Source organism: Melanostigma gelatinosum, assembly GCF_949748355.1.
Source record: "Melanostigma gelatinosum genome assembly, chromosome: 16".
In the NCBI taxonomy this organism is placed as follows: domain Eukaryota; kingdom Metazoa; phylum Chordata; class Actinopteri; order Perciformes; family Zoarcidae; genus Melanostigma; species Melanostigma gelatinosum.
In genome coordinates, this window is record NC_136649.1 from 9,117,467 (window position 1) to 9,144,119 (window position 26,653).

The 26,653-nt window shown below is 42.5% G+C and overlaps 4 protein-coding genes across 4 annotated transcripts; 3 read left to right on the forward strand and 1 right to left on the reverse strand.

The window, feature by feature from the left end:
* On the forward strand, nt 1-2,303 carry fam167b (family with sequence similarity 167 member B). The gene is made up of 2 exons (XM_079285964.1): nt 1-360; nt 809-2,303. The coding sequence occupies exons 1-2, from the start codon at nt 61-63 to the stop codon at nt 1,070-1,072; spliced, it is 564 nt and encodes a 187-aa protein (XP_079142090.1). The 5' UTR covers nt 1-60; the 3' UTR covers nt 1,073-2,303.
* Nucleotides 2,304-4,403: 2,100 nt separating this feature from the next.
* On the forward strand, nt 4,404-16,677 carry lck (LCK proto-oncogene, Src family tyrosine kinase). Its single transcript, XM_079286932.1, has 13 exons — nt 4,404-4,540; nt 6,241-6,353; nt 6,973-7,033; nt 7,561-7,651; nt 8,385-8,483; nt 8,631-8,734; nt 9,140-9,289; nt 9,390-9,542; nt 10,998-11,177; nt 13,233-13,309; nt 15,401-15,554; nt 15,765-15,896; nt 16,036-16,677. Exons 2-13 carry the CDS (start codon nt 6,246-6,248, stop codon nt 16,230-16,232), a joined length of 1,506 nt encoding a protein of 501 aa, XP_079143058.1. The 5' UTR covers nt 4,404-4,540; nt 6,241-6,245; the 3' UTR covers nt 16,233-16,677.
* A 755-nt stretch (nt 16,678-17,432) lies between these two features.
* LOC306790286 (histone deacetylase 1) lies at nt 17,433-22,066 on the forward strand. Its single transcript, XM_079286462.1, has 14 exons — nt 17,433-17,557; nt 18,282-18,394; nt 18,493-18,610; nt 18,690-18,764; nt 18,858-18,996; nt 19,244-19,385; nt 19,470-19,562; nt 19,651-19,759; nt 19,870-20,010; nt 20,294-20,402; nt 20,543-20,673; nt 20,789-20,959; nt 21,109-21,160; nt 21,253-22,066. The coding sequence occupies exons 1-14, from the start codon at nt 17,506-17,508 to the stop codon at nt 21,278-21,280; spliced, it is 1,473 nt and encodes a 490-aa protein (XP_079142588.1). The 5' UTR covers nt 17,433-17,505; the 3' UTR covers nt 21,281-22,066.
* Nucleotides 22,067-22,175: 109 nt separating this feature from the next.
* tmem54a (transmembrane protein 54a) lies at nt 22,176-26,096 on the reverse strand. Its single transcript, XM_079286720.1, has 6 exons — nt 25,954-26,096; nt 24,507-24,703; nt 24,305-24,364; nt 23,778-23,972; nt 23,524-23,661; nt 22,176-22,541 (listed from the first exon to the last, which is right to left on the reverse strand). The coding sequence occupies exons 1-6, from the start codon at nt 25,976-25,978 to the stop codon at nt 22,401-22,403; spliced, it is 756 nt and encodes a 251-aa protein (XP_079142846.1). The 5' UTR covers nt 25,979-26,096; the 3' UTR covers nt 22,176-22,400.
* Nucleotides 26,097-26,653: the final 557 nt, after the last annotated feature.

Here is a 26,653-nt window from a genome sequence, read left to right on the forward strand (position 1 = left end):
CCAGAAAACGAACTTCACGTGCATTCCCGTTCTCTGAGGACTGCCTTCATCACTGCACCGATGGATTTCAAAGAGTTAGGAGAAGAGTCCTCCGAGGGCGACGCGAACGATCTGGACAGCGTGAAAGCGCTCACGGAGAAGCTGAAGCTGCAGACCCGCAGACCGTCCTACCTGGAGTGGCAGGAGCGGGTAGAGAGCCGACCGTGGAAGGAAAGTGACCCGGCAGACAGCCCGGGCTCTGAGGGACAAGTCGCCTCCACGCCCGCAGTCATGAGAAACGAGAACTCGGAGCTGGTCGTGCGCAACATCTGTGGCTTTGACACTATCGATGATGCTTTGGACTTTCTGAGGAAAGATCTGGTCAGTGTCTCCTGAGCGTTTTTATTTTACCCAAAGATTTATCATACTGAAAAACAATGATACTCATTTTGCTGCAGCTTTGTCAAACCAAAAGCATTTCTTTCTCAAGTTCCTTATGCATGTGTTGTAAAATATATGTTCATCTCCCTACGCCATTGTCACCTCCTCAGGTGTCAGTGATCTGCTGCGTGCATGAATGCCTCACTTAAATTAGGGCAGAGCATGAGTGACCTCATGCAGTCCTCACAGCCTCAACAAACAATTTGTGAAACAGGATGATGCATGTTTTCTCACAGTCTCAGGCTGCGGCCCGTATATTCCACATGCCAGTGATTTACACCTTTTGATAAGAAGATAAAAAACGATGAGAAGATCCCAAATCCAAATTTTCACATATTTTCTGTGGTATCTCATGCTCGCTTTCTCACCCCCCCTGCTCCCCCCTCAGAGGGAGATGCAGGTCCAGGACAACCGCCTGGCCCGCCAGCTGATCCGTCTGCGTGGGGAGATCCACCGGCTCAAAGTGGAGCAGACGTGCAACCGCCACAAGGAGATGCTGGACGATGCCACGTACGAGCTGGAGGAGTGCGGCGAGGAGTCGGACCTGCTATGCGACATCCCCATGAAGGCCGCCTTCGCTCTGTCCATGCCGCTCAAACACCTGGGCCTCACCAAGATGAACATCAACTCCAGACGTTTCTCACTGTGTTAAAACAAAAAATCCCTTGTTCAGGCCTGTTTCCTCCTCGGGAGCTGTCGATAGAGTGAAGAGAGACTGCTGACTATTGGTGCCCTGGGTGAAAATGATTTTGCAGCTTGACTTGACATGCATGAGGAGGCCTTACAGCTATACAGCCACACCCTCCTGCTGGACGGAGCCCGGGCTGCTCTGTTGTTGACTGTTCTTTGCACAATCATGTTAATCAGAGTCGACGGATGAAGGCTAGACTTAGATGCAAAGGTAGATGTAGAGTTACGGCATTATATCTTATACCCAATGAGTTCGTATTGTGTGACGAAAGTTTCACTTGTGCCAAAGAAGTGAGAAACAGTTATGGGGAGAGCGGTACTGTTTTGCAGAAGAATGATTCGATGATGACGAAGGAGCTCACTTCAGAAAAGAAGACCTTCATGGTCGCAGTGCAGGTCGGAACTCTTTAATTCAGTGGTTCCCAAACAAAGGGTCGTGAGATTTATCTGAGAGGTTGTGAGGCGATTAACCACAAAAAAAGATTTTTTTCTTTTTTTAATTCCTGAACAGTTACATCTCGCCCACCCTCTGGTTGAACTGGATACATCCAGTGATGAGGGGATGGAAGTTGTTTTATTTTAGGATGTCACAATGCAAAAAAAAGGTTGGGAACTACTCCTTCACATCACTAATACATTTATTCGTGGAGTGAAACAGCACAACAAGTCTGGTCCGATAAAGAACATGTTCAGCGACACTTTAAAGCAAATGGAGTCCTTTGATAGAGCAACATATTCCAGCTGTTGAAGCCTTCATCGGGGCACTGTCCCTCCCGCTATCCTCAAAGGAAGTGGGATGTCACACTCCAGCATTTTGAAGCCTCTTCTTCACGAACCAAATGTATCTCAATATCCTCAGCAGCGCAGCGACCCAGGAGGCTATGCCTCACGCATTTTGTTTTCCATTACCGCGTCCAGATGCTGCAGAGCACGGTTTACAAACTATATATGTGGCTGGACAGTGACCAAGTTGTGGCTCGGGCAATTTAGGGCAAGTTAAGTGGTTTGTTTTATAGCTTTATATTATTTGTAACAGCAAGTATGAATGAGTAATGAGATCTTTTTGTTTAATAACATGAGACATTGGTTTTAACTGTTTTAAATGTAAAAAAAAAAAAAAAAACTATAAGCGTTATTGTTAAATCATGCTACTGTAATATAAATGTATCTATATGACAAATGAGAATAAAGAGAAATGCCTTAAAACTCCAATGTTTTCTTGCACATGCAGCACGATATTAAAGAGACTTTTCTATGTCTCTGTCACTTTAAATTCAGTTTCATTAGAATTTAAAATGTTGATTATTACATTGTTAGAACTTTGGGCTAATTCTGTGCATGTTCAATCTACTATCATATCCAGGCTAAATGTCACCACATGCTCCATCAGATCCATCCTCGGTCATAACGCCGTCCTGCACAACAGTCTCTTCCTTCCTGCCACGAGACATTCACGCCCTGGTGTGATATCCAAACATTAGAATGTGGTCCCACAGGGATTTTGCAGAAACCACAGACATTGTTGCACATAATTAGGCTCCTGTGTTGATCCTAATGTGGCATACGTCAAGACATAAAATGTCCTCATGTGTGACGTTAGACCTCGATAGTGGAAATAAACATCATATGGAAAATGCACAGGGGCCGAGCTCTTGTACCTTGAGGCCTCGAATCTCCAGTGAATGCTTTGAAAGTTAAGCTCTGCAGACTTGTGCTTCTCGTGCCACTCAGCTCTGCCCTGCAGATAGTTTCACTTGAACTTTTCCACCATATCATACCACGTGTCATCGCATGGGCGGAAGCTGGTATTGGAGTGTTTGTTTTGAAAGTAAACAAACTTATAAATGCATACTGTTTGAATTGGTTGAAGGCTGTTTTAAAGTGTACATGAGTCAGCATTATAGCAGCACAACTGAAGCAGCACTCGCTCACACGAAAGAGGCCAACACCTGCAGCACAAAGCAGGTCGTGGGAGGTTTGGAAAACTTTCTGCGTATTGATAGCATCTTGATTCGATTGCGTAACATAATCTGATTTCCAACCACATTTAGGAATACCCTTAAAGGCTCACGAGGCCTACCAAAAGCAGATCTCCAAAGATGGTGAGGTTCTTTTATCTTTCCATCATCCCCTCAGAGACAGATGTAATACAATGGATGCTGGGTTGTTTAAATCAGCTCAGTACTAGCAAAAAGCCCCCCGAAAAAAAGTGAAACTATACCTCCTCGATTTACGCTCTTCGTTATGTGCTTTAACGGAAAGAAAGCGTGAGCTCAGGTGGTTTCATCAAGTGAGACTTAATCTCCTCTGTGGCAGTCTTCTAAGCACACATGTCTGTGCACTTCCTGTAATGTTTGGACTGACTTCCTGTCAGTGCATGCTCTGTAGCAGCAGCCGTTCACCACAAGAGAAGAGACGCGAGGTGCTAATGTAGAAAACGCACCAGCAGCGCAGACTGTAAGCATTCTGAGAGACCACTATTCATGTCGCCTCTCGGGGCTAAATGTGACCTTAATGTCGCCTCATTTGAACTTTTGGTTAAAATGATGATGTGTCGGAGGGTCATCCACTGATTGACACTTGTTTGGTTATTCCTCTGTGAGTGAGATATTTGTGACTCATTGTATCTATTAACTTCACATTTGACTTGGTTATGAAAACCAAGGCCAAAGTCTATTTTTAAATGGTCCGCTGGCCACAAAAAGAACAGATAGAAACCACATGTGTGATTGACAGAAATAGCCTTGTTGTCTTCATATTAAACCCGAGGCCTGTAACCTCTACAGAGGAAACACGCCTGTCCCGAATCGCCAGATTTAAAATGTGTTTGGCATTACTGTAAATGACATAAATGATGATGAATTATAAAACTGCTAAGATCAGTGTGAAGCTGAAATCTTATCAAATACTCCTCAACCTTTGTGCTCCTCACGTTAAAGGTCACTGACGCGCAGATGTTACGCACAAAAGTCAAAAAATATAAATACAACCACACCTCACCTACAGCCCTACCATAGCCTTCTTTATTTTAAACTGTATTGGAAACATCTCTGGGAGAAGTGCTGTCCTGACCCCTTTACTGCCATGGAGCCCATAACGTTCCCCCTGATCACACACAGCTGCAAGGTGAAGCACCTGTTACAAGCCTGCAGAGCAACCCTCAAACTTTCAACGACAGGAAACTCTGCGAGTCGCTCCTCCACTCCTCCTAAGTGTGTGTTTGCGCGTGTACAGACACACATCAGCACGTCTAGCTAAGAGTTAGTTACAATAAGAGAAGCGGAAGATGACATCTTCACACCGGGGCTCCAGCACTTATTGCTAAATAGTTCCTTTCCAAAAAAAGATAACTTTTCAATGAAGAATATCTCTATGGCGGCTCGGGAAATCTGATATTGGACGCTTGAAGAGACATTTCATATTTCAAGAGGTACGTTTCAAACGTGTGAGTGTATCAGCAATACATACGTTTAGAATAAAAAGGATGAAAAGACCGTGACTCAGGTAAATCCTTTCCCTATAATTATCATATGTGTAATATAAAGTATGCTAAATAAATCAGAAGGTTTGCTTAGAGTTGAGAAAATCTATTGACTTTTATATAATATATGAAAATTGATGTATAGAGAAGAATAATGTCCACACTCCGAATGAGCTAAAATCCATATTTTGTTGTTGCATGATTTTAACATAAAGGCTAATTGCATAACATATTCAGATGCTGGTGTTCATTTTCTCTGTTCATAAACATCTGTTTTTACAAAAAAGACCACATAAGAGCAATACGTCGCTTTCTCATTGTAATAAAAATATGCATCTGTATCTTATTAATACATTTAAAACATCTAATTAAATATAAACTTCAGGTATGTATGTGTATTTAAATTCAGCTGTAACTTTATGAGAGATAAAGTATAGGTGATGATGATCATACGTGAAGCAGAAAAACTCATTTAAGTGTGAGACGTCAAAATTGGACCGAAAAAGGTTCAACGCAAAGAAAATCCATATAAATAAATATTTTTGTTTTAATGTGTAAATGTAGTTTCTGATGGCATTCCCCATTTTTGCTGAAAAAGTGCAGTTTATTAGCCCACAAGCCTCACTGACAAAGCCAGAATGTCTTCGGTCATTCTCACAGCCCTCACACGACCATCGACATACCCACAATACTGATGAACAATAAACAACAACAGTCATCAGTATTTGTTTGGAAAAGGCCATCAGCTGCAGATCATAGAGAGAAGAGGGTAGCCCCTCAATGGAAAATGCTGACTTTGTTTGTGTGACTTCCTGAGTGCTGGCCAGTAGGCGTAGCAGTACTGATAACAGATTTTGTTTTAAAAACCTCTTCATACCCTGGTGGATTACAGTGATTTCGTTCCTCGGGGTCTCAGTACAGTGGTGGATTGTTGTTGTTATTGCTGGGTCAGGCCTCTCCAGATTTTTCTCACAGCTCTGAGCCTTTGGGACAAGCGGCTGCTGCGATCAGCTCACTGACCCTGCTCTTAGAGTGGCCCAAAGGGAGCCAAGTGAGCTTGAGAAAGCCCATTTGTGCAGTGCACCAGTGTAAAACACAACACAGCACACGTGTTGTTGCATTGTACAAGATTAGTGTTTTTAGAATTTTATAAAGCCTACTATTCAAGTCTGAAGTAGAACTGGAACATGTAACGCCTGCGATTTGCAATGCTGCAGGTGATAGTAACAATGTAGCTGTGTCACACAGCTCTGGGTGTGATGTCAGTAGACTGGTGTGTGCAGGTTCCTGTATGGTGTCAATTTAGTGCCTAAAATGGAACATTTTAAAAGTGTTCGGCTTTTAGTTTCCAGCCTGATTCACCGCGGAGCCTCCATTTTGAGGCGAGGCCATCTGTCACATCCGATTGAGGCAGTTTTTCGGAAGCGAAAACATTTGTGTCTTCTGTTAGTGTCATCCACAATTTCAGTTGTTTTTTTAATGTTTTTTGTTGTTGTTGTTGTTTTCCTAACAGTATTTGATGTCTGCAATTCCAAATGCAGAGCATGATACCTGAAAACTGTTGATAAACAGAACAAAATACCGCCATTAGAGAATTTATTTACATTAAAATATATGAGTAGGCCTAATCAGTATCTCTCAAATTGCAGAAAAGATGGGATGTAACTGCAGTTCGGACTATTCGGACGGCGACTGGATGGAGAACCTGGATGAAGTCTGTGAACAATGCAACTGTCCCATACCTCCCCAGTCATGCAATCCAGTAAGTGTCCATGTACATTTTGCATGTGGCCCAGGCTTGTGTCAGTGCATCGCATATTGTGAGGTATGAGTGAATGAGTGTCTGTGTTTGTTTGAGTGAGCTTCGCATGAATGGGTTTTTTGGTTACAGCGTGGTTCAATGTGATTGACCACTTCGAGGTCATCCACATAAGTTGACTGCAGTACAAGCGAGAAGGTGTGAACACAACACGTGCTCCCACAATTCATTTCATGCTGTGTGAATTATGTAACCGTTACCCGGAGAAAATTTAAAAAAACAATGTATTATTGCATGTTTGAGTCCAGCAACGTTTTATAACTCGCGAGGGAAGTTCTCTTTTGTGCGTGTGATTAAATGGGGGAGTAATTATTCCCTCAGTGGTTCGTTTCCTCCGTGTGAGTTAGATGTCCCATTAGATTAGAAATAAAGGAGAAAGCCACCTGCGTGTGCCACAATAGCTCGAGACATTTTGTCTGGGAGTAAGAACGAAACTGTTACCCATGACATTTAACTGTGAGTGTGACATGAGATAGTGCCTTGTTTCACCGCATGAATCCTCTATTGTTCTTTGGAAAGCTCAACTTAAGTTGCCAGTCTAATCTTGCTGTTCCCTCACCAGTACACAGACCAGCTGATTCCATACCCATCACAGCATTCACCTCCTACATCTCCATTACCAGGTAACAAGCTACAGTCTGGCCTTCTGTGTGTTTCAGTGTCTAAGTAGAGTAAAGAGGTAGCAAAATGTGAGAAAACAGAATGGCAGTGTTAGGTTAATGAAGTAAACATATGTTACAAGTAAATACTAAGTGTGTGCATTATAGTGGGATTGAATATATATGTGAATTATATTTAAATATATTGTAAATACATTAATATGTTTTTTTTCCACACAAATTTGAATTGTTTACCACACTTCTAACTATCAGAAAGCCAATTTAGCCACAGTGATATGTGGTATCTATATATATATATATACACACATTGTATATGTACAGAAATGTACCACTATCTCCATTCAGTGACATTGAGCATTTAGCGGCATGCAGCCATTTGTCAAAATATCAGAATCAAGGCGATTCAAACACCCAGCACACAATAACACAGCTTTTATTTATTATAACAGTTACATTTGTGAGTAATTACTATCCCCTATATATAGAACATATTTTTTGTTTGACAAACACGTACGATATTCCTCTTGCAGACAACCTTGTGGTGGCCATATACAGTTATGAACCCAACCATGACGGTGACCTGGGCTTTGAGAAGGGAGACAAGCTCAAGATCATCAACAAGTAAGCTGCTGATTGACATGTAGTAGGTTTAGAGCTGAATGGAAAGACTTCTAACAGTTTCTCAGCCTGTATTTCATAATGCAGAAGGCACGTGTCATGTATTCAACTTTCTGACCGGGGACTTGTTCTCTCGCTGTGGCTCCATATTTCCTGCCTCTCTCTGCTGTTCACTATTTAATAAAGGCAAAAATCTCAAAAGCATCATGGATTGAAAAGAGTAAACCTATGTAGAGCATATATACCTACCATTGAGGTCATAACCTCAGTAATATGTCTGGAAATTTAAGATGACACATGTAACACATGTGTTCTGTCTTTTAGATGAAATGTATCCGTTTTTTGGGGCAAACAATCCGAAATATATTAACATAAATGAATTGTATATACCTGGAATTCGACCGTAGGCAGACACAATTTACAACATTTGTAATCAAACACTTGATAAAACATGATTTCTTTTAATACTCCTTTTGCCTGAAAGATTACTTTGAAAATATGATCATTTTGATTTCAGGGAGAACTTTCCCTCCGATGAATGTCAAAGCCACATATAATGTGGTGAATAGTGTATGTTACTTGTAGTGAGCATCTGTTCTGGGCCTTCTGCTGATTTGTAAGACGAGACATCTCATTTCATGCAGTGATCATGCATTCTGAAGGTGTACTTATTCATCCCAAAAAAGTCGCTGCGTAAACTCACTCATCGCTGTTTCTTGTCTCTTTTGACATCCAGGGACGATCCAGAATGGTATTTGGCAGAGTCTCTCACCACAGGCCAGCGGGGCCACATCCCGCACAACTTTGTTGCAATGACCACGGTGGAGACTGAACCGTACGTCACACAGGAAACATAATGATACTGCTCTCAACGCCATGTCACTCAGCCTTCAAAGTCTCGTATACCGTGCGTGCTGTGTCCCTGGGGGTGTGGGAAGTGGTTAGCTCAAAGTGTGAAGCATATTGTGTGTTTGTGCTGCAGGTGGTTCTTTAAGAACATTTCTAGAAACGAAGCCATGAGGCTCCTCCTCTCTCCTGGGAACACGCTGGGCTCCTTCCTGATTCGAGAGAGCGAGACAACCCAAGGTGAACCTTTTTCTCATCATGGCATTGACTCATATGCAGTCAAAATGACATCAATATAATTGTTATATAAGTGAGACAATGCACAAAATGACATCCTCTGTGTCTTGTTATCAATGGCAGTGTTTATACAACAGCACCCATTGCCCAGGAACACCCTTCCTGCTTTCTAACCTGCTTCTCTTCAATTTGTTTTGCTTTTCTCTCTCATTCCACTATTTGTGTTGGAAATGCGATAAAAACACTGGAATGCTAAGATGTGCCCTACATAGATACCCATTTACACTAATAACTTAATAAACCAAAATGTGACACATAAGCCCTCCAAGCCGAAGTTTAAAGCTAACTTGCTTTGTGATTTTCAGATATATCAGGCAAATAATCTCACATGCTTCCTATTTCTTCCAGGGTCATTCTCCCTATCAATCAGAGACTTGGACCACAACACCGGGGAAGGAGTCAAGCACTACAGAATTCGCAACATGGACAACGGCGGCTTCTACATCACGGTCAAGATCTCCTTCATCTCGCTGAAGGAGCTCGTCCAGCATCACTCACGTGCGTGCAGCCCGTTGAGAGGACGAATCGAGATCACTGTCGGTTCTTCATCGGAAACAATATTTACCCTGTCTCCTCTCTCTTTCTCTCTGTCGTCCAGGCGAAGCAGACGGGTTGTGCACAAAGCTGATGAAGCCGTGTCAGTCGAGGGCACCGCAGAAGCCCTGGTGGCAGGATGAGTGGGAAATTCCCCGCGAGTCCTTGAAGCTGGAGCGCAGGCTCGGAGCAGGACAGTTTGGAGAAGTCTGGATGGGTAAGTGACAGGGAGGACAATGTGGGGACGTGATTGACTTTCAGTTCAATCATTTAAGTGTTATTTTTCCGTTTTGTGCACAGGAGTTTGCGTCATTTTTCACCGACACGTCACATGTACAAAGCCCAGTTGCTCAATGGAGCTGTGGGGCTGCTAAAGATTTCAGCCAGGGTTTTTCTGCAGCGTGTGCAGAACAGTTTCCTCAACACAGTCATAATTGTAGGCTTGTATGAGCTGGTATAACTGGAGAATGATTAGAGGGTTTATCCCCGTTAAATGCAACATCACTCAATATGAATTTCCAAGAGCTCACGGATTGGAGGAATGATCTCTGAACAAGAAGTCAACATGTTTTGATCACGAGGATATCAGTTGAAATAACCTGTGACACAACCCCCTTATCATTCAATTGGACGGGTACTTCCATTCTATGGCATTTGCCAGCGCAATTTCACATGCCAAACAACCACTGTACTAGAGATAAACATTGCCAACCATGGAACGTTTCCTCATTTCACAGCCACTTTCTATTTACAGTATCTTCCTGCATGGCGTCTGGCATTGTATTTGTTTTTCTATCCTCATCCAAACACTGGTTCAAGGACATGCTTGAGTAATGACACTGTCGCTTGCTATGAGGTGTTTATTCTTGTTAATTGTCATGCAAATACGGAGGAATGCTTTGAATGGTGAATGCAATCTGTTCCCATTGCTACGCTTCATGTAACCCGGTGAGAGATGCTCACCGGGTTACATGACTGAAGATGGAACTGGTGGGCTGCGGGTTTGATTGGCATGTGTGGTAGTGAACCAGATCTGGAATGAGATCCTGTTTGCGCCAGAGTCATGTGGAGCTGTTGTCTGTTTAGCACTTAATCACAAGTCATGACATAACCACTGTGTTGATGAACCCTACAGGCTGAGATGAAAGCATTCTTGGTTGACTTTTACGTTTAACACAGTGCAGTCATTCATGTTGACAAGGTTCTTTCTTGCCGTGCTAACAGCCTGACTTTGGTTATCTCCTGACTTTTGTTCAAGCACAACGTGAGGTGGACATTTTAGTTTCGAAGTGAAATTGCTCAACAACTGTTGGGTGGATTAACACAAATATTCATGGTCCCAAGAAGATGAATCCCAATGACTTAAGGCATCCTCTGACTCTTAGTCTAGCCCCATCATCACTCAATACTTTGCTTGATGAACAAATTCTTGCAAAACTAATGACATTACAATCAGCCCCTGCAGTACTTTTAGTGCTAATCAGCAAACGTTAGCACGCTGATGGCCGAAACTAAAATGGTGATCATGGTAAACCTCATACCTGCTTAACATCAGGACGTTAGCACCGTTTGTCCAGCCTCACAGAGCTGCTGTCATCGCTGTAGACTCTAAGTCTCTTTTCTTGATCCATGTCTTTCAATATCCTGCTGATGACTAAATGTACATGTTCAGGTGTCTACAACAATGAAAGGACTGTGGCAATTAAGAACCTGAAGATAGGAACCATGTCGGTGGAAGCCTTCCTGGCAGAGGCCAACATGATGAAGAACTTGCAGCATCCATGCCTCGTCCGCCTCTTCGCCGTTGTTACCCAGGAGCCAATCTTTATTGTCACGGAGTACATGGAAAATGGTAGGTGGGAAATACTGTATACATGTCACAGCCTGAGGCATTTGGCTAATAACACCAACCATCACGAGGGAATTCCAAATATCACTGAAAACTTGGTCCCAGGGTGATTTTGTGAAATGAATGCTCATTTGAAGGTAAATTAAAAAGAAATCCTTCTGTCATCATACCAACTCCTTTAGTCAACTGGAATATGTCTAAGCCTGCCTGAAACGATTATTTCCATAATCTAACTAACTAAAGGCGGTGTCATCAAGGTAAGGTCGGCGCCTCGAGCAAAGACACAGAAAGTATTTTATAGACAGTGGTGAAAAGTAGACGTTTAGGACCAAACACGTTGATCTGGTATCGGACTATACGGTTGCCAGAGCACATCCTCGAACCACAGACACGGGCTGCGCTATGTGTTTCAACCCTTTCACGAGTCGTCGTGTTTTCATACGTGTGCTCGACTTCAGCGACTCTGTTGAATGTATATTTGTGTTTGATAGCAGACGATCATCACCCGCGATTGGACATGAATGCAGCAGTGAGAGCAAACCTAAATAAGGGAGCAAAGTCATGAGCCTTGCCTCCCAAAGCATGCCGCTCTGCTGAAGTGGCCTGCCCCTCTGATAGGCTATTTTCAGCTTCTCCTCACGGCGCTCCTATTTTTTGCCGCTCTTTGCTGAAATGTTTCAAAGCAAACATGAACTTTCACTTCTTTTCCGGGCCCCCCTCCAGATAGGTTGCTGGTGTTTACTCACTGAGGGGAAGTCTCCCCTGGCTGAGTCTGAGTCAAGGGGGTGTCAAGGAGAGGGTGATTCACCAGCTTATTGTTCACCCAGACCCCTTGATGATACTTGGCTACTTCCCAGAGTCTGTATTACGTGCATCCACAGACACTCACAAGCACAGTGCACGCATGTACACAAATATTCCAACACTGTAACCTTAACAAACTTTGTTTGTTCAGCATCGTGCCACTGGATCTTTCCCTCCCTTCTTACACAGCAAACTAAAGTACTGCGAGTCACAAACATGGTAACCGCTGCAAACAACTTTCCATACTACACGCTTTCTGCCCTGTTTAGTTTATTTTGCCCAAATGCTGCATACATATAGAAGTGATCCACTATCTGTTTCACTTTGACCTCCAAAGTGTTTGTAATTCTTTCTCCCTGGGAGGAACAACAACAAAATGCATAGAGCGATGCTGTCACAAGCAAAGCAACAGCCTTACAGTTGTATTGAATGGAGTGTCTTTGTATGGTCTTGTATGAGTGGCCTGTAAACCAGCAGCAGTGGCTCTACATGAGGCTGCCTCTTTGTCCGCTGTCCGCGTGTGGACAGGACACAATTGTCGCCTCTGTTGTCAAGAGAAAAGGATGGCTCGGAGTGCCCGTCTTTTCAGTTTGTCCTTTTTAAAAAAAATGATTATCGGAGGCAACAAAGATGGAACATAACAGGCGTGTCATCCCAACTTCCCTTTGTGACCTTGACAAAGAGTGTTCCTCTGGCTCTCAGACTTCAAAAGCATGTCTTCCGGACTTAAACAGAAGAGCAAAGGCCTCCTCTTTCCTGGCACAGTCATTCCTCTTATTTCCTTTGCTTTGACTTGGTTGGCTGGTGTGCAGAGGTATTGTTCTCTGCTAATCAAACTCAACACAAAGTCTGCTGTCAGAAGCTATGCATCAACTTGACAGATGCTCTGTGTACTTCCTCACAATGTTATGTTCCCCGATTTGAAGTGCTATTTCTGGTCCAACTGTCTATTTGTGTCTGTGGGGAATCATGATGTTTTTTGGACCCAAGGAAAATATCATCAGTCTTCTGGACAAAGCATGACTTCACTTTTGTTTTCCAATTAATATTAAAAGTTGTTGCTTAATCATCTGTACATAGCGCCTTCAAATACAGTACAATAAACAGGCGTACACATTTGTAATATCAAGGATATACTGGTGGTGATCGTTCATAATTTGCAGAAATAGGTTGCTAGAGTCAACTACCTGTTGTGGAGTGATTTGTAATACAAATTCATATTGTTCAGCAAAATGTTGAATGTTGTTTTTACAGGTAGCCTGGTGGATTACCTGAAGACAACGGAGGGAGGCAATGTGCCCATGAACACTTTGATAGCCATGGCGGCTCAGGCAAGACATCTCTTTTTTTTTTTACTATCAATGTTTGGGTGCTCTTATCTCCATACTCCATTTACCAGATTCCCTTTCAACCCTTCCTATTCTCTCAGCGTGATCCTCATAGACGTAAACTGGCTTACATACAACACTAATCTTGTAATAACGAGAGAGCTGGACGAGTGTATGAGCAGAGGTGCATGTGTATTGTGATGAACTTCGGTTTAGACATGTTGGCACAAATAAAACTGTTACGATCAAATAGTGAATACTGAATAGGAGACAAATTCACCCCGGAAAATTCTGTCACACGATTATCTACTCACGGTGCCGACTCAGTTCAAATTATAAAAATGAGGGCATGGTGACAAAACCAGATACTGAATGTACATTATGCGGATTTTCTGCTAAATTTCTCTCAATTTGTAATTTCTCTTTCATCAACATACAGTAAGATGCGCCGTCACAGCTCTGCCCAAGTGACAACCATTGTGAACTGTCACCCATATGAAAGTTGATGTTGTGAATATAAAGCCTGACAAAGGCCTGACATCTTGTCCGTCAAGCCAGATGTTTGGACATGCAGGTCGCACTGCAAGTTAAAGGGGTCGTTCGACAGTTTGGGAAATACACTTTTTCCTGCTTGAGTTAGTTAGTTCAATGTGAAGCTACAGCCAGGTGACAGTTAGCTTAGCTTAGCACAAAGACTGGATACAGGGAGAAAGGTAGCAAATTCCACCTACCACCTAAAGCTCACTATCCTTAACATGTAATACCTGGGTAGTTTAGTGAGATTTAATTGCTTGTAGGCAAGTTCATTCTTACCCTCGGCTTTTCCCCCCTGTTTCCAACCTTTTTGCTAAGCTAAGCTTCTAGCTTTAGCTTCTTTTTGAGCATAAATATATGAGAATATCAGTCCTCTTATCTAAGCATTATTGTGCCCACATCTACTTCTCGAAATGTTACATGCCAGGAAAGGAACTTTGACTTAGGCCTACATGTATTGTGGGTGTGGGAATGGAAAATGCAACCACAGGAAGACAGACTGAAATTTCAAAGTCTAACAAGACGAGAGATTCTTCAGCCGGAGTAGGCAATTCCTCTGACGCCTCAGAGCTTGGCGCAGAGAGGTAGGGGCTTACACAGAGCTTTGTGGTGAACATGTTTTACCGAAAGATTCTTTCAAGCTAATCATCATGCACAGATAGCGTTTGCGGTAAAGCGCTAAGGAAGTAACTCGAATGTCATCAAGTGATTGATGACCTTGCTCTGGTATTGGACACTGTCCACATCCTTATCCCTGCAAAACAAAGTGTGTGCAATCATTGGAGCTTGAGGTTTTACTCAAATGTACTTTACTTATAGCAGAGTAAAGCTATATCTAATTCAATGAATGCAAAGGAATGGTTTAAAGTTTCAGATTGAGTCATATCACAATCAAGCGGAGCGTAAAGAGCCGTTGAGTTGCCTGAGAGTGGAGTCATGACGACAGTCGACGTTTATGAAAGACATACGCACATCTCACGTTTCTGACAAGACCCCCAGGGGCCATTCCCACCGATGTGATAGATTCTTGTGTCTGAAATATACACCGCTGACCCAGAAAAACGTAGGGAGTTAGATATATCAACAAAGAAAACACACACACAGACATTAAACACACAGATGCGTATCAACTGTGGGTTGTGAGTTCTGTAGAAATCTTTAGATCCCTCACACACCAAATGCTTATTGCATATTAGGTGAAGTATCAAATTCCCTCTGAGGTCTGCCAATGTAGAAATGACTCGTATTTGTTTGAGTCAGAAACCCACAGTCACTGGAATAATCAGCCAGTCTGCAGTAGGCTGAGGTAAAGGCAGGACTGCAGCTTTTCATATCAGGAAGTAGAGCAGGCGCAGCTGTGTACCTGGGTGGAGTACGGAGGTAAAGGGTGTAAGGAAAGGAACTGACATGGGGAAGTGGTAAACTCCCTGGTTTGGGAGTTCACCAAACCAGTTCGACTGTCCAACACACATGAATATTGCACAATATGAAAACATACACAGGTCCCTTCACACTGAACATGGTCATAGGGCTTGTCTAATGATGTGCTGCCCCCTGCAGGTGGCTGATGGCATGGCTTTTATCGAGATGAAAAATTACATTCATCGAGACCTGAGAGCAGCCAATATTCTGGTGTCTTCTGAACTCTTCTGTAAGATTGCTGACTTTGGACTGGCAAGGCTGATCGAGGACAATGAATACACAGCTAGAGAGGGTAACGAGACCTTGTTGAAATCCCTTACTTCACATCTTCTTTTGAGCCCGTTGAACCTCATTTTCAGGCTATATAATGTGTCTTTTAAGTATTATTTGTTTTATTATAAGACTTTAGTTTGAGTGCATTTGACATGGGAAGTAATCACTTTAAATGTAATCACAAGGTGTTCATGCTTGTTTTGAAAAATAAAGTTTCTTCGTGTGTTAGGTGCAAAGTTCCCCATCAAATGGACCGCCCCAGAGGCTATAAACTATGGTACCTTCTCCATAAAATCGGATGTGTGGTCATTTGGGATCCTCCTGACAGAAATAGTGACATATGGACGCATACCGTACCCTGGTAAATACTCATGCACTGTCATACCTGTCCATCACAGTATCATTTTATAAAATCATCAAATTACAATTCTAGCATATATTATATAACTGCTGAAAACAGCAGCATATCCATAATCTCCTACATTTCACCTGTTGTTCAGGTATGTCCAACCCAGAGGTAATCCAGAACCTGGAGCTGGGCTACAGAATGCCGAAGCCGGAAAACTGTTCAGATGGACTTCATAACGTCATGAGTCTGTGCTGGAGGGAAAACCCAGAGGACAGGCCCACCTTCGAGTACCTGAGGAGCGTTCTGGAGGATTTCTTCACTGCCACAGAGAGGCAGTACCAGGAATAGCCCTGATTGGGCGACAGAAAGACATACAGACTTACAATAAATGTACGCAAACTAAACAGACAAAGCCTGTGAAAATGGATGCTGGGATTTTGTTTTGTTTGTTTTTGAAGAGTACATGCCTTTATATTGATATGGTAGAAACTGAGATTCCAAATAAGATTACTTTGTTTCTGCGCCAAACTTATTTTGGAGTGGCCTTTTAGATACAATCTCATGGAACCTTGAACGTGAACCTTGGAAACTCCTGTAACAGCTGGATCACTGCAGAGCCAAGAAGAGAAAGGAGAGCGATCACCATGCAGCCTGAACTGCCTGATGTCGCTGAATAAGTAGCTGCTCTGCCGGTGCTCATTATTCAGATGTAAATACCGTCAAAGTGCTTCTTCTGTGTTTTAACTCTGCAGTTTGATAAATGTTGCTGATATGTTTCATAACATACAGAAATGCTCAGATGATTTGTTATGTAAATGTATTAAATTCAATCAAACTGAATTCTGGACAGTTTTGATCCTGTGTGCTGATGGCAACATTTCTCTCCAGATATACCAATAAATATCGGTAAGCCCCTCAAAATATGTATTTGTAATCATGCACATGTAGTCTTTCAATGATATTGAGCAGTGATGAAATGTCACTAAGTGCAGTTGCTCAGCACAGAACTGTAGTTATGTAAAATGTTCAAGTACATGTTCTGTTCATCTGTACTGGCATATTTTTACTTTTCCATTATACTTTTAAGATACAAACTTATTAGATGACGCATTGCTGTATAGATTAAACAAACACAAGAAGGCATATATAAATTAGGCTAAAAATAATAGCTCCTCCTGGACCAGCTGCATTATTAAAATGCTGCATACACATCCATGCATCAGTTCTAATCATCTGAAAATATCACAAAAATGAATGTAATACTACAGGAGCCATTCTGCTGCATGATGAGAAACAGTACTACTACTTTAAGTACATTTTACTACTTCTGCACTTGTCATGGGGTTTTTACATTGTGGCACTGCTACTTTTAATAAGGAGAAGGGGGTCTAAGTATTTTTTCCACAAGCCCACCACTGCTGAGCAGGTAGTGCAAACTGTTAAATAGAGTCAAAGAACTTTAACACGAGTAACCGCACATAGAGAGGGGAGCATTCTGTCGCCCCCTGTTGAAAGCAGCTGACATTACTTCCCATTGATTGGACGTGATACAAACTATCCGCCTCTCGTCACCGTTGTCTCCTGCAGTGTGTGCGGTGAAAACCAGCCAAAACGCGCTAAAATGGCGCTTACTTCCCAAGGAACAAAGAAAAAAGTTTGCTACTACTATGATGGTGAGTACTCGTGTGCTTAAACTGTAGCAAGCTATCGCGCGGATGATTGAAATCCGCCACTTCGCGCCAATAAAGGTTGCCGTTTATTCCACCTCTCCCTAACCAGGCACGTTAGCTAACCGAGCTAGCTTGAGTAGCAGGCGGCTTTCATCATCTCCGTTTACCAGCGTCGCTAAACCCACACGGAGTATTAATGCCCCGGTAGTATTTGCTCGGGTTCCCCGAATGCACGGGTTTCCCTCGAAATATATTCCCAATCCGTTTGCATACCGGATGGTAGTTTTTGAGCTGGATTAGTTAAGGTCACTAGCTAAAGAGCTAACAATGGGGGATATCAGTACTTTATTGTCGCCGCAATTAACGCTAACACCAAGCTCTCATTAAAATGGCTCATCTTGCTGCCTTCAAAATGCGAGGGAGTTCGGCGCAGGATTAATGTTTTAGTCGACATTAATCGATGTTTGTAACAAAGCGCCACCGTGAAAGTGTAGCTGGGCACTTTGTGTAGTTTCGTGGAAGCAATTTGACTCGTGTTTAGGAGTTAGGATCTTTACCGACGTGCATGATGGTATTGTCGGACACCATCACGACCCATTCAGGGTCTGAACAGGAAGTTATGATGTTCAGTATTTACCGTCTACTTCACGTATACATTTGTTCAACTTTTGCATGTGAAATAAACAAATAATGCAGCGTGGTGTGTTTTTTTTTTTTTTTTTGTCAGGTGATGTTGGAAATTATTACTATGGCCAGGGGCACCCCATGAAGCCCCACCGAATCCGCATGACTCACAACCTGTTGCTGAACTATGGCCTCTACAGAAAGATGGAGATATACGTATGTTGTATTACAGTAACGGTGCTTCTCAGTCACATTTCTGGACCTCACTGGCTGGTCTCGTTGTGCCCCAGGAACTGACTTGTCTTCTGTTTCAGCGTCCACACAAAGCCAGCGGAGAAGAGATGACCAAGTATCACAGCGACGACTACATCAAGTTCCTGCGTTCAATTCGACCGGACAACATGTCTGAGTACAGCAAACAAATGCAGAGATGTAAGTTTGGTCGGAGGTGGGGTTTGCTTTCGTAGAAAGTCGTTTTCGTGTTCATTAAACTGTTTGTCTGCTTCTGCAGTTAATGTGGGCGAGGACTGTCCCGTGTTTGATGGTTTGTTTGAGTTCTGCCAGCTCTCAGGAGGGGGCTCCGTTGGTGAGTCTCTTTTTAAATACTGCTCAGACATGCTGCCCCAGTAATCTGTTCAATTCAGTACAAGCAGGCTGCTAATTCTTCTCTGTGCTCCAGCCGGTGCGGTGAAGTTGAACAAGCAGCAGACAGACATCGCTATCAACTGGGCCGGAGGCCTGCATCACGCCAAGAAGTCTGAGGCCTCTGGGTTTTGCTACGTCAACGACATCGTACTCGCTATTCTGGAGTTACTGAAGTGAGTACAAAAGCCCCTATCGTAGCCACGCAAGTGCAGCTTTGATTTGCACAAGTGGGTGATCAAAATGCCTGTTTTGGGAACTGATGATGAGTTTATGGTCCAGTCGTTCTGCTAAACGGGCACATTTGTTTTCAGAGAATGTTAAATATATCATTTTGAATACTTCCCAAGGCGGCAAAAAGTTTTTCTCATAGGCTAGATCAAAAGTTTTAGGACTCAAGTGAACCTTTTTCCGTCTTTCCAGATACCACCAGAGAGTTCTGTACATAGATATTGACATCCATCATGGAGACGGTGTGGAGGAGGCCTTCTACACCACAGACCGTGTCATGACTGTGTCCTTCCACAAGTATGGGGAGTACTTCCCTGGCACGGGCGACCTGAGGGTGAGCACGGACATAATTTAACAGACTATTCTTGTTGTCATCGTAGTCATACGGTGAGTTGACATTTGCCGTGGTTCTCTGCAGGACATTGGTGCTGGTAAGGGTAAATACTACGCTGTGAATTACCCACTGAGGGATGGGATTGACGATGAGTCGTATGAAGCCATATTCAAACCCGTAAGTAACGAAAGTCTTGTTGATTGTGCCGTTTTAATAGTTGGTGGACAGCTGCAATTTGAGAGAGCGGATGTTGTTGTTTGTGTAGATCATGGCCAAGGTGATGGAGATGTACCAGCCCAGCGCAGTGGTTCTGCAGTGTGGAGCCGATTCTCTGTCAGGAGACCGGCTCGGCTGCTTTAACCTCACCATTAAAGGTCATTTGAAACATCTCTCTCCTGTTGACACTTAAAGCAAAGTGGTCTGCAGCTATCTGGATCTTGATTTAACTGAGAAACTGAACATTATCTTCCCATACTGTGCTCAGGCCATGCCAAGTGTGTAGAGTACATGAAGAGTTTCAACCTGCCACTGCTAATGCTGGGTGGAGGAGGCTACACCATCCGTAATGTGGCACGCTGCTGGACATACGAGACTGCTGTGGCCCTTGATACCTCCATCCCCAACGGTGAGTCTTTTATGCCCATGCTGCACTGAGATCAGTTTTTGTTGTGAGAAACAATTTCTCTGTGGTGGTGATCAAGCACTGTCTGAGTAAACAAACATTATACAGTGTATTGGAGATAATTAGGTATTGATGAATTATTCATTCATTATTAGTCAGTTGCCAGATTATTAAACTACAAAATACTAAAGTAGCATTGGTTGCCCTGCAGGTGAAAATAGTCTTAAACATTTTTTAGTAGCCTCATACAAACGGTAAAATAACTTCATATTAATCAACTTGACAGAGCTCCCATACAACGACTACTTTGAGTACTTCGGACCAGACTTCAAGCTGCACATCAGCCCCTCCAACATGACTAATCAGAACACCAATGACTACCTGGAGAAGATCAAGTGAGTGCATCAAACTGCCATTCGGTTATGATTGTTGTTTTTAAACTTGAGTTGTTGAAAACTTGGCCACATCATAGGTAACGGTTTGCGTCTCGGGTTGTTTAGTGGTCTGTGCGTTGAACCTGCTTTCTGTCCTCCAGGCAGCGTTTGTTTGAGAACTTGCGCATGCTGCCCCACGCCCCGGGAGTCCAAATGCAGGCCATCCCCGAGGACGCTGTGCAGGAGGACAGTGGTGATGAGGAGGAGGAGGACCCCAACAAACGCATCTCTAGTAAGAACCGCTCACATAGTCCGAAAGTTTCAATTACAATGAATCTAGCAGTTAACCAGTTGAAACGGTAGCGTTCCATGTTCTGATTCGACCCTTCCCCGCTGTCTATGTTCAGTCCGTGCTCATGACAAGAGGATAGCCTGTGAGGAGGAGTTCTCCGACTCAGAGGATGAAGGTGAAGGAGGCCGCAGAAACGCAGCCAGCTTCAAGAAAGCCAAGCGAGCCAAAACCGAAGGCGAGAAAGAGGGAGAAGAAAAGGAGAAGAAAGGTGAAGAGGAAACAAAAGGTATTTATCCTTTTATTTTTATTACATTTTCATTCCCCCCTCTTCATCTCATTGTTATTTAAAGAGTTATGTACATCCTATGAGTTAACATTTTAAGTCGGATCATCCTATAATATTATTACTACTATGAATTTGTTTTTCTTTTATAGAAGTAAAAGAAGAAGAGAAGGTGCCAGAGGAGGAGAAGATGGACACCTCAAAGTGAGACAGCGGTGCACACACTCATTGACCGTGTTGTTCAGGAAGTGGCTTACTGAGTATGTTGATCGTGTCCTTTCTCTGGGTCCTTTCAGGCCAAAAGAGGAGTCCAAGACACCGTGAGGTCCTCAACAGCCATCGATGCCAAGGCAACGGACCAGAACGCATCTTAAAGCGAGATTGTTTTGAATAAAACATCTTTCCAGGCTGCTGCTGTCGAAGTCGGTGAAGAACTATATCTTTGTAATGAGACTCCACCCCCTCAGAATGGGATGGGGGATCCAAATGTTTTCTAGGACACCTTTTCAACCGTACCCGTTTATGGACTGAGGTGAAACTGAGTATTTTTTGTATGTTTTCTCATTTTTTATTCTATGACTTTTGCTTTTTCCTTGTGACGTAACTCTGTAAAAACGGCTTAGTACATGTATGCTTTTATATGTCTGATGGATTTAATTTATTTAAATCAGATATTTTTGGCTACTGTTACAGTCCCACTTGTGTCATGTGTCTTTAAAAAAAATGCAGTTGAAGCATGTTTATACAATAGATCCTTTTCTGTAAAACATTTGTGTCACTGCTAAGGTTAAGAGGGTTGTGTATACCTGAATACCTTTTTTTTTTACATGGCACAAGGAAAGTGAAATTACAGTTCTATATTTTAGGTCGTAATTTAGTATTGTCCTTTTAAACATTGACATCTTCATCTTTTTCGGACTCCTGCCACAAAATATAGAAATTGTTTGGGTCCTGTCACGTAATTGCTGGTGTCAGGCTTAGATTCCACTTAAATATCCAGAGTACAGAATTAATTTGTTGTATATATATTTGTATTCTGAAAAGTGTCATTTAAATCTGACAGACCCCAGTGTGCATTGAACACTTTTTTTACACAAATAAAAACTGCCCTGAAAAGTTCTGTTTTAACATTTTTCAAAATAAGATTTGTTTATAAAGTGTTAAGGCTGATAAAATGATTGACTGCTACATTTAATGTCTTTCAAATTCAAGATACAGGTGACGGTGCTCTGTATTTATTTTCAAGACAAATACATACAAACGTACCAAAAAAAATGTACCAAATACATACAAACAATACCTTATATTTTAAAACCAACAGCAGCATTTTATCAGACTTAAAGTCCAACAAATGTCTTCTTCAGACAATACAAAACCTTCAGATGTTTCATGTCATCCAGTCAGGACAAGCGCTTTGCAACCTATCTCATTAGGTTTAGCTGCTTCAGAGCCAGGCACTCTGCGCCACTGCAGTGTCGTCCAGCAGTTCATCCTGCTCTGCAGGCTCAGTTCCAGCATCGCTCTCTGGATCCCGTTCTGGAGGCGATGGCGGCGTTTCAACAGCTCCCTGGCCCCGTGCCTGAAACTAACATGCATTCCATTTAAGAGAAGCTACCTCGCATAAATCAATAGTGTCAGAAGAGGTAACACGAAAATCACATTCGACAAGAATGAATACAGACAGTTTGCAATTTTCACATTTCACACAGATTGATTAAACGTGTTTAAGGTTAAATATCTGACACAAAGCAGCCAGTTTATAGGGCTGGTCAAACATCAGTCCAGACAACATTGTGAAGTGTTTCTCAGACTGAAAAGTAAAGTTAATTTATATAATATTACAATGGTCTTAGAACATAACCATTAGTGCATGAGTACATTTTATTTTCTATATGCGTGAGTGGTTCAGGGGTTGATGAATACAATGATGACATCCACTGAGTACTGATGCTCAGTTTGCTTTTTTCCAGTTGACTTCAAGCCAACCCTCAACCACAGATCAAACCATGTGATCATGCGCTGAGGGACACAGTTCCCATGCTACTCTGATTAGGTTTGCCTTGTCAGCAGATCTGGACCACTGGCTTCTATTTGTATTCAATTAAATCACAGTCACAGTGCCATTTGTGGGTATAATGAAGACATGTCAGTTTACTGTTAGAACTGACTTGATTAAATGTTTTTTTTAACTAAGCCTTGTAAAAATAGTTGGTATGATGCAATCAATTAATGTAAGCGTTACTTAATAGTATAATAGGCTATTAACCCCAAACAGTACAGTATGCGATTCTGGATAAAAAGGTCACAGTCAGGCAGGAAAGTGCTGATATCTTTTGTAAATATATGCACTTCTCCTTTAGTAAATCAAGTTTACAATAGAGTATTTGTCCCTTGCACTGTATGGATTTTTCAGTTCCGTTTTGAAGGTTTTTAAAATTCACGGATTCAACTGAATGTTTCACATCCCTGCCCCATTGAGATGACGTAACATCTGCCTGTGACAAATAATGCAGGTCTCGGGTCTTTCTAGCACTGTCAACAGAGTCAGTGATCCGACAGCAACTTACTCTCCTGCGCCGGGTCGGCCGCCTCCTGCACGGACAGAGGTAGAGGAATGAAGTACAGGCAGCAAAGCAGCGGAAGGAAAACACCATTTCCACCAGCGACATCAAGATGAGAGGCACCCACAGAATGATTGTGGTGCCCTGGTTGACAAAACACAAAAAAAAGGACGACGGCACAGGCCTCTGATCAATAAACACTTCTCTTTCTTTTTGCAGCAATTCAAGTCAATATAAATAAATATTTATATTCAACTTACATAGATCCGGGTGGGGTCGAAGGGGCATTCGTACGTGATGCTGGAAGAGCTGTGATCCTCGCCAGAAAACGTGCAGTGTGTAAGCAGGCCCCATCCTTTGTTAATGATGGCTTTCACCATGGATACTGACAAGCCCAGGGTGGAGGCGACCGACAAGAGACCTGCCAGGAAGCTGAAGACCAGAAGGACCCACTGCTGCAAAGACGACACAACACGAGTATATTAGTTACACTAGTTACACACTGGATCTAGTGTGTAAAAGACACTTTTCCTCACAACGACAAAAACATGCTTTTCAATGTCAAGTAGATGTAAAAGGGAAGCTCTAGGAACATGGAGTAGAAATCCCAGCCAGTCTAAGGACGGACATCCAATATTTGAATGAATTTCATATCTGCATGTATTCATATCGGTATCATCTTCTGTATGTTTACACACATGCACTCACTCAAAAACAGAGGGCAGGTTCTAACAAGAGCCAGCAAATGACAGATGTGAGTGCTGAATGGAGGGGGAGCAGTATTTACCAGGATCCTGTTCCTCTTGTTTTTGGACAGGACAATAGCAGTTATTCCACCAATTATTCCCTAAGGGGCAAAAAAAAAAAAGAGACAGATAATTCATCACAGATACAGATGATACAATATTACTAAAAATATATTTTAAACCAATACCCGCTATTAGATATCAAGTTCTTCTTGCACACAGTGAGTCTTTCGCACCACTTACCACCAGGCCTGCTACAATAGCAATGACATTAGAGATGGCGTACACCATGGTCCGGGCCAGAGAGTGCACGTTGATGTGCCTGAGCACAGCGCCGTGCACCAGCGCTCCAAGAAGGAAGTTAACATGGCCCACCAGCACCAGCCCCAGCCCCATCTTCATCAGGGCTTTGTTGTCCTTGAGGTTGGCACAGCATACCCCTAGAGGAAGCAGAAAAAAGTTATTTCAACTTCATAATCTGAATTTAGTTGTGAGCATTGGGACTTCTGCCAACAAGATATACAACTTATTCATTACAACAAGTGTACGACAGTCCATATGATCACACTGAAGCATTTGACTGCAATCAAATATTGGAGTCTGTAAATACCAGCTGTGTTGTTGACAGGAACACAGTGTACAGAACAAAATCAGTTGATTGACTGGGATCTGAAATATAGAATGAGCTGTAACTGCAGTACATTGAGAGCTTGTGTGAGAGCTTGGTTTCAGCAGAGCAAAAAAAAAATAAAAAAATAGCGGGCCAGCAGTTAGTACACCATGACAACACTTTAAACACTTCCAATCATCCCCAACCCCTGCAGAGATGGCTGAAGAGCTCACCCCCTGCGATGCTGCAAAACGCTGCAGCTATGGTGACAAATTCAGAGACGAGGTCTTTTTCCCCCCCTTCCTCTGAGGAAAGGTGAAGGTGAAGCAGCACCCATAACCCCCTCCTGAACCACACAGGACAAAGCTTCGGGTCGGGTATTTTAAACATCCACACCCACCACATTGAACTGGCCTGACGGGTCAGGGAAGAAACTCATGGCTGCTACTGGTCTGTCTCATTCAAACCTCATGCTGGGTGCTGTAGAAAAAAAGTCACTGTGTTTTGGTCATAATATTGTTCGTCTAATGTTTGCTGCCGTTCAAGTGCACATAATCACATATTGTTACTGTAATGTACATACCTTAACAGAAACACTGATAGAATTTAAACCTTCATGTAAGTTAGTGACTGTATCAAACCTAATGTATCCTTCATTCCAATATATTATACTTTCTGATAATTACACTACTATCCTGCTTCATGTCGGAGACTTTATTTAGGTTCTAGAGCAAGGTACACTGTGGGACCTATGCTACTTCAACAACAGCCCGCAATTAGGAACAATTAGGAATTCTAAGCAAGCCTACGCAATGGTTGCCCACACAGCTTCACTTTTATTGAGGTGAAAAACTACCAACAAAATATGTGAGGCTCATTAAAAATTAGTTGAAGATGTTTTCATTGATTTAAATGAACAGAAAAAATAAGATATCACATTGCGTTCGGTCATCTAAACGCCAGAAACAAACCTTTGTTCACTACGTTAGGTCTCAGGTAAGGACCGCGCAGACCACGCCTAAAAGAAACTTTCGCACGCAACACGTCACTTCAATGAAATACAGGTGAGAGTCAGCTTACCTAAATTCCCCATTGTAGATTTCATGTCAACCTTGGACCATATTAGTGTACAAGTTGTATAGAAGTCATGTCTGACAGCTGTTGTGACAATACGTTTTTGGTGCGTCGTTGTTTTCTTCCACTGCCGCTCACCTGCACACACACTGGCGCTAACTTCCGCCTACCTGTGCGGAAGCTCCGCCCCGAAAGCACGTTCACTCTCGAAGGAGAGGGGAAAAGTTATTTATCTGATTAAAAAACACACGCAACTACATGTCCATTCTGTCCATGAAAGGACATTTTTTAAATCATAAGATAAGGCCTCTATTATAAGGATCACTATTGTTACTATTAAGCTACCCAGCAGAACAAACAGTTATTTAAACCAGCTCCAACTTTACCAGGGGCAACATTAACCTGTACACATTCATGCGACTCTATTTACAATAGTAATGTATTCTGAACTGAGCCATTCTATTATTAGCCTACTTTTAATTTAGGCATTTTAAATGTATTTTGATGTTAATACTTTTGTACTTTTACTTACATTTTTGAATGCAGGACTTGTAACAGAGTATCTTTACACTGTGGTATTGCTACTTTTATTGTAAACAAATTCAGTACTTCTTCCACCACTGTGCTCCGTGTCCGTAGAGTTAAGCTTGATCATCTCTTTGAGTCCTTTGAATGTGTAAATGTGACCTAGTCCACACATACATAG

What these genes read in the sequence shown, in the direction of transcription:
- fam167b (XM_079285964.1), top strand. Translation starts at nt 61, where the DNA reads ATGGATTTCAAAGAGTTAGGAGAAGAGTCCTCCGAGGGCGACGCGAAC. An exon ending in ACTTTCTGAGGAAAGATCTG is followed by an intron (nt 361 to 808) that starts GTCAGTGTCTCC and finishes CTCCCCCCTCAG; the next exon opens with AGGGAGATGCAGGTCCAGGA.
- lck (XM_079286932.1), top strand. Translation starts at nt 6,246, where the DNA reads ATGGGATGTAACTGCAGTTCGGACTATTCGGACGGCGACTGGATGGAG. An exon ending in GCTCGTCCAGCATCACTCAC is followed by an intron (nt 9,290 to 9,389) that starts GTGCGTGCAGCC and finishes TCTGTCGTCCAG; the next exon opens with GCGAAGCAGACGGGTTGTGC. An exon ending in TGATAGCCATGGCGGCTCAG is followed by an intron (nt 13,310 to 15,400) that starts GCAAGACATCTC and finishes TGCCCCCTGCAG; the next exon opens with GTGGCTGATGGCATGGCTTT.
- LOC306790286 (XM_079286462.1), top strand. Translation starts at nt 17,506, where the DNA reads ATGGCGCTTACTTCCCAAGGAACAAAGAAAAAAGTTTGCTACTACTAT. An exon ending in AGTTTGCTACTACTATGATG is followed by an intron (nt 17,558 to 18,281) that starts GTGAGTACTCGT and finishes TTTTTTTGTCAG; the next exon opens with GTGATGTTGGAAATTATTAC. An exon ending in ATGAAGCCATATTCAAACCC is followed by an intron (nt 19,563 to 19,650) that starts GTAAGTAACGAA and finishes TTGTTTGTGTAG; the next exon opens with ATCATGGCCAAGGTGATGGA.
- tmem54a (XM_079286720.1), bottom strand. Translation starts at nt 25,978, where the DNA reads ATGAAATCTACAATGGGGAATTTAG. An exon ending in ATCTACAATGGGGAATTTAG is followed by an intron (nt 24,704 to 25,953) that starts GTAAGCTGACTC and finishes TGCTTCCTCTAG; the next exon opens with GGGTATGCTGTGCCAACCTC. An exon ending in CTATTGTAGCAGGCCTGGTG is followed by an intron (nt 24,365 to 24,506) that starts GTAAGTGGTGCG and finishes TTTGCCCCTTAG; the next exon opens with GGAATAATTGGTGGAATAAC.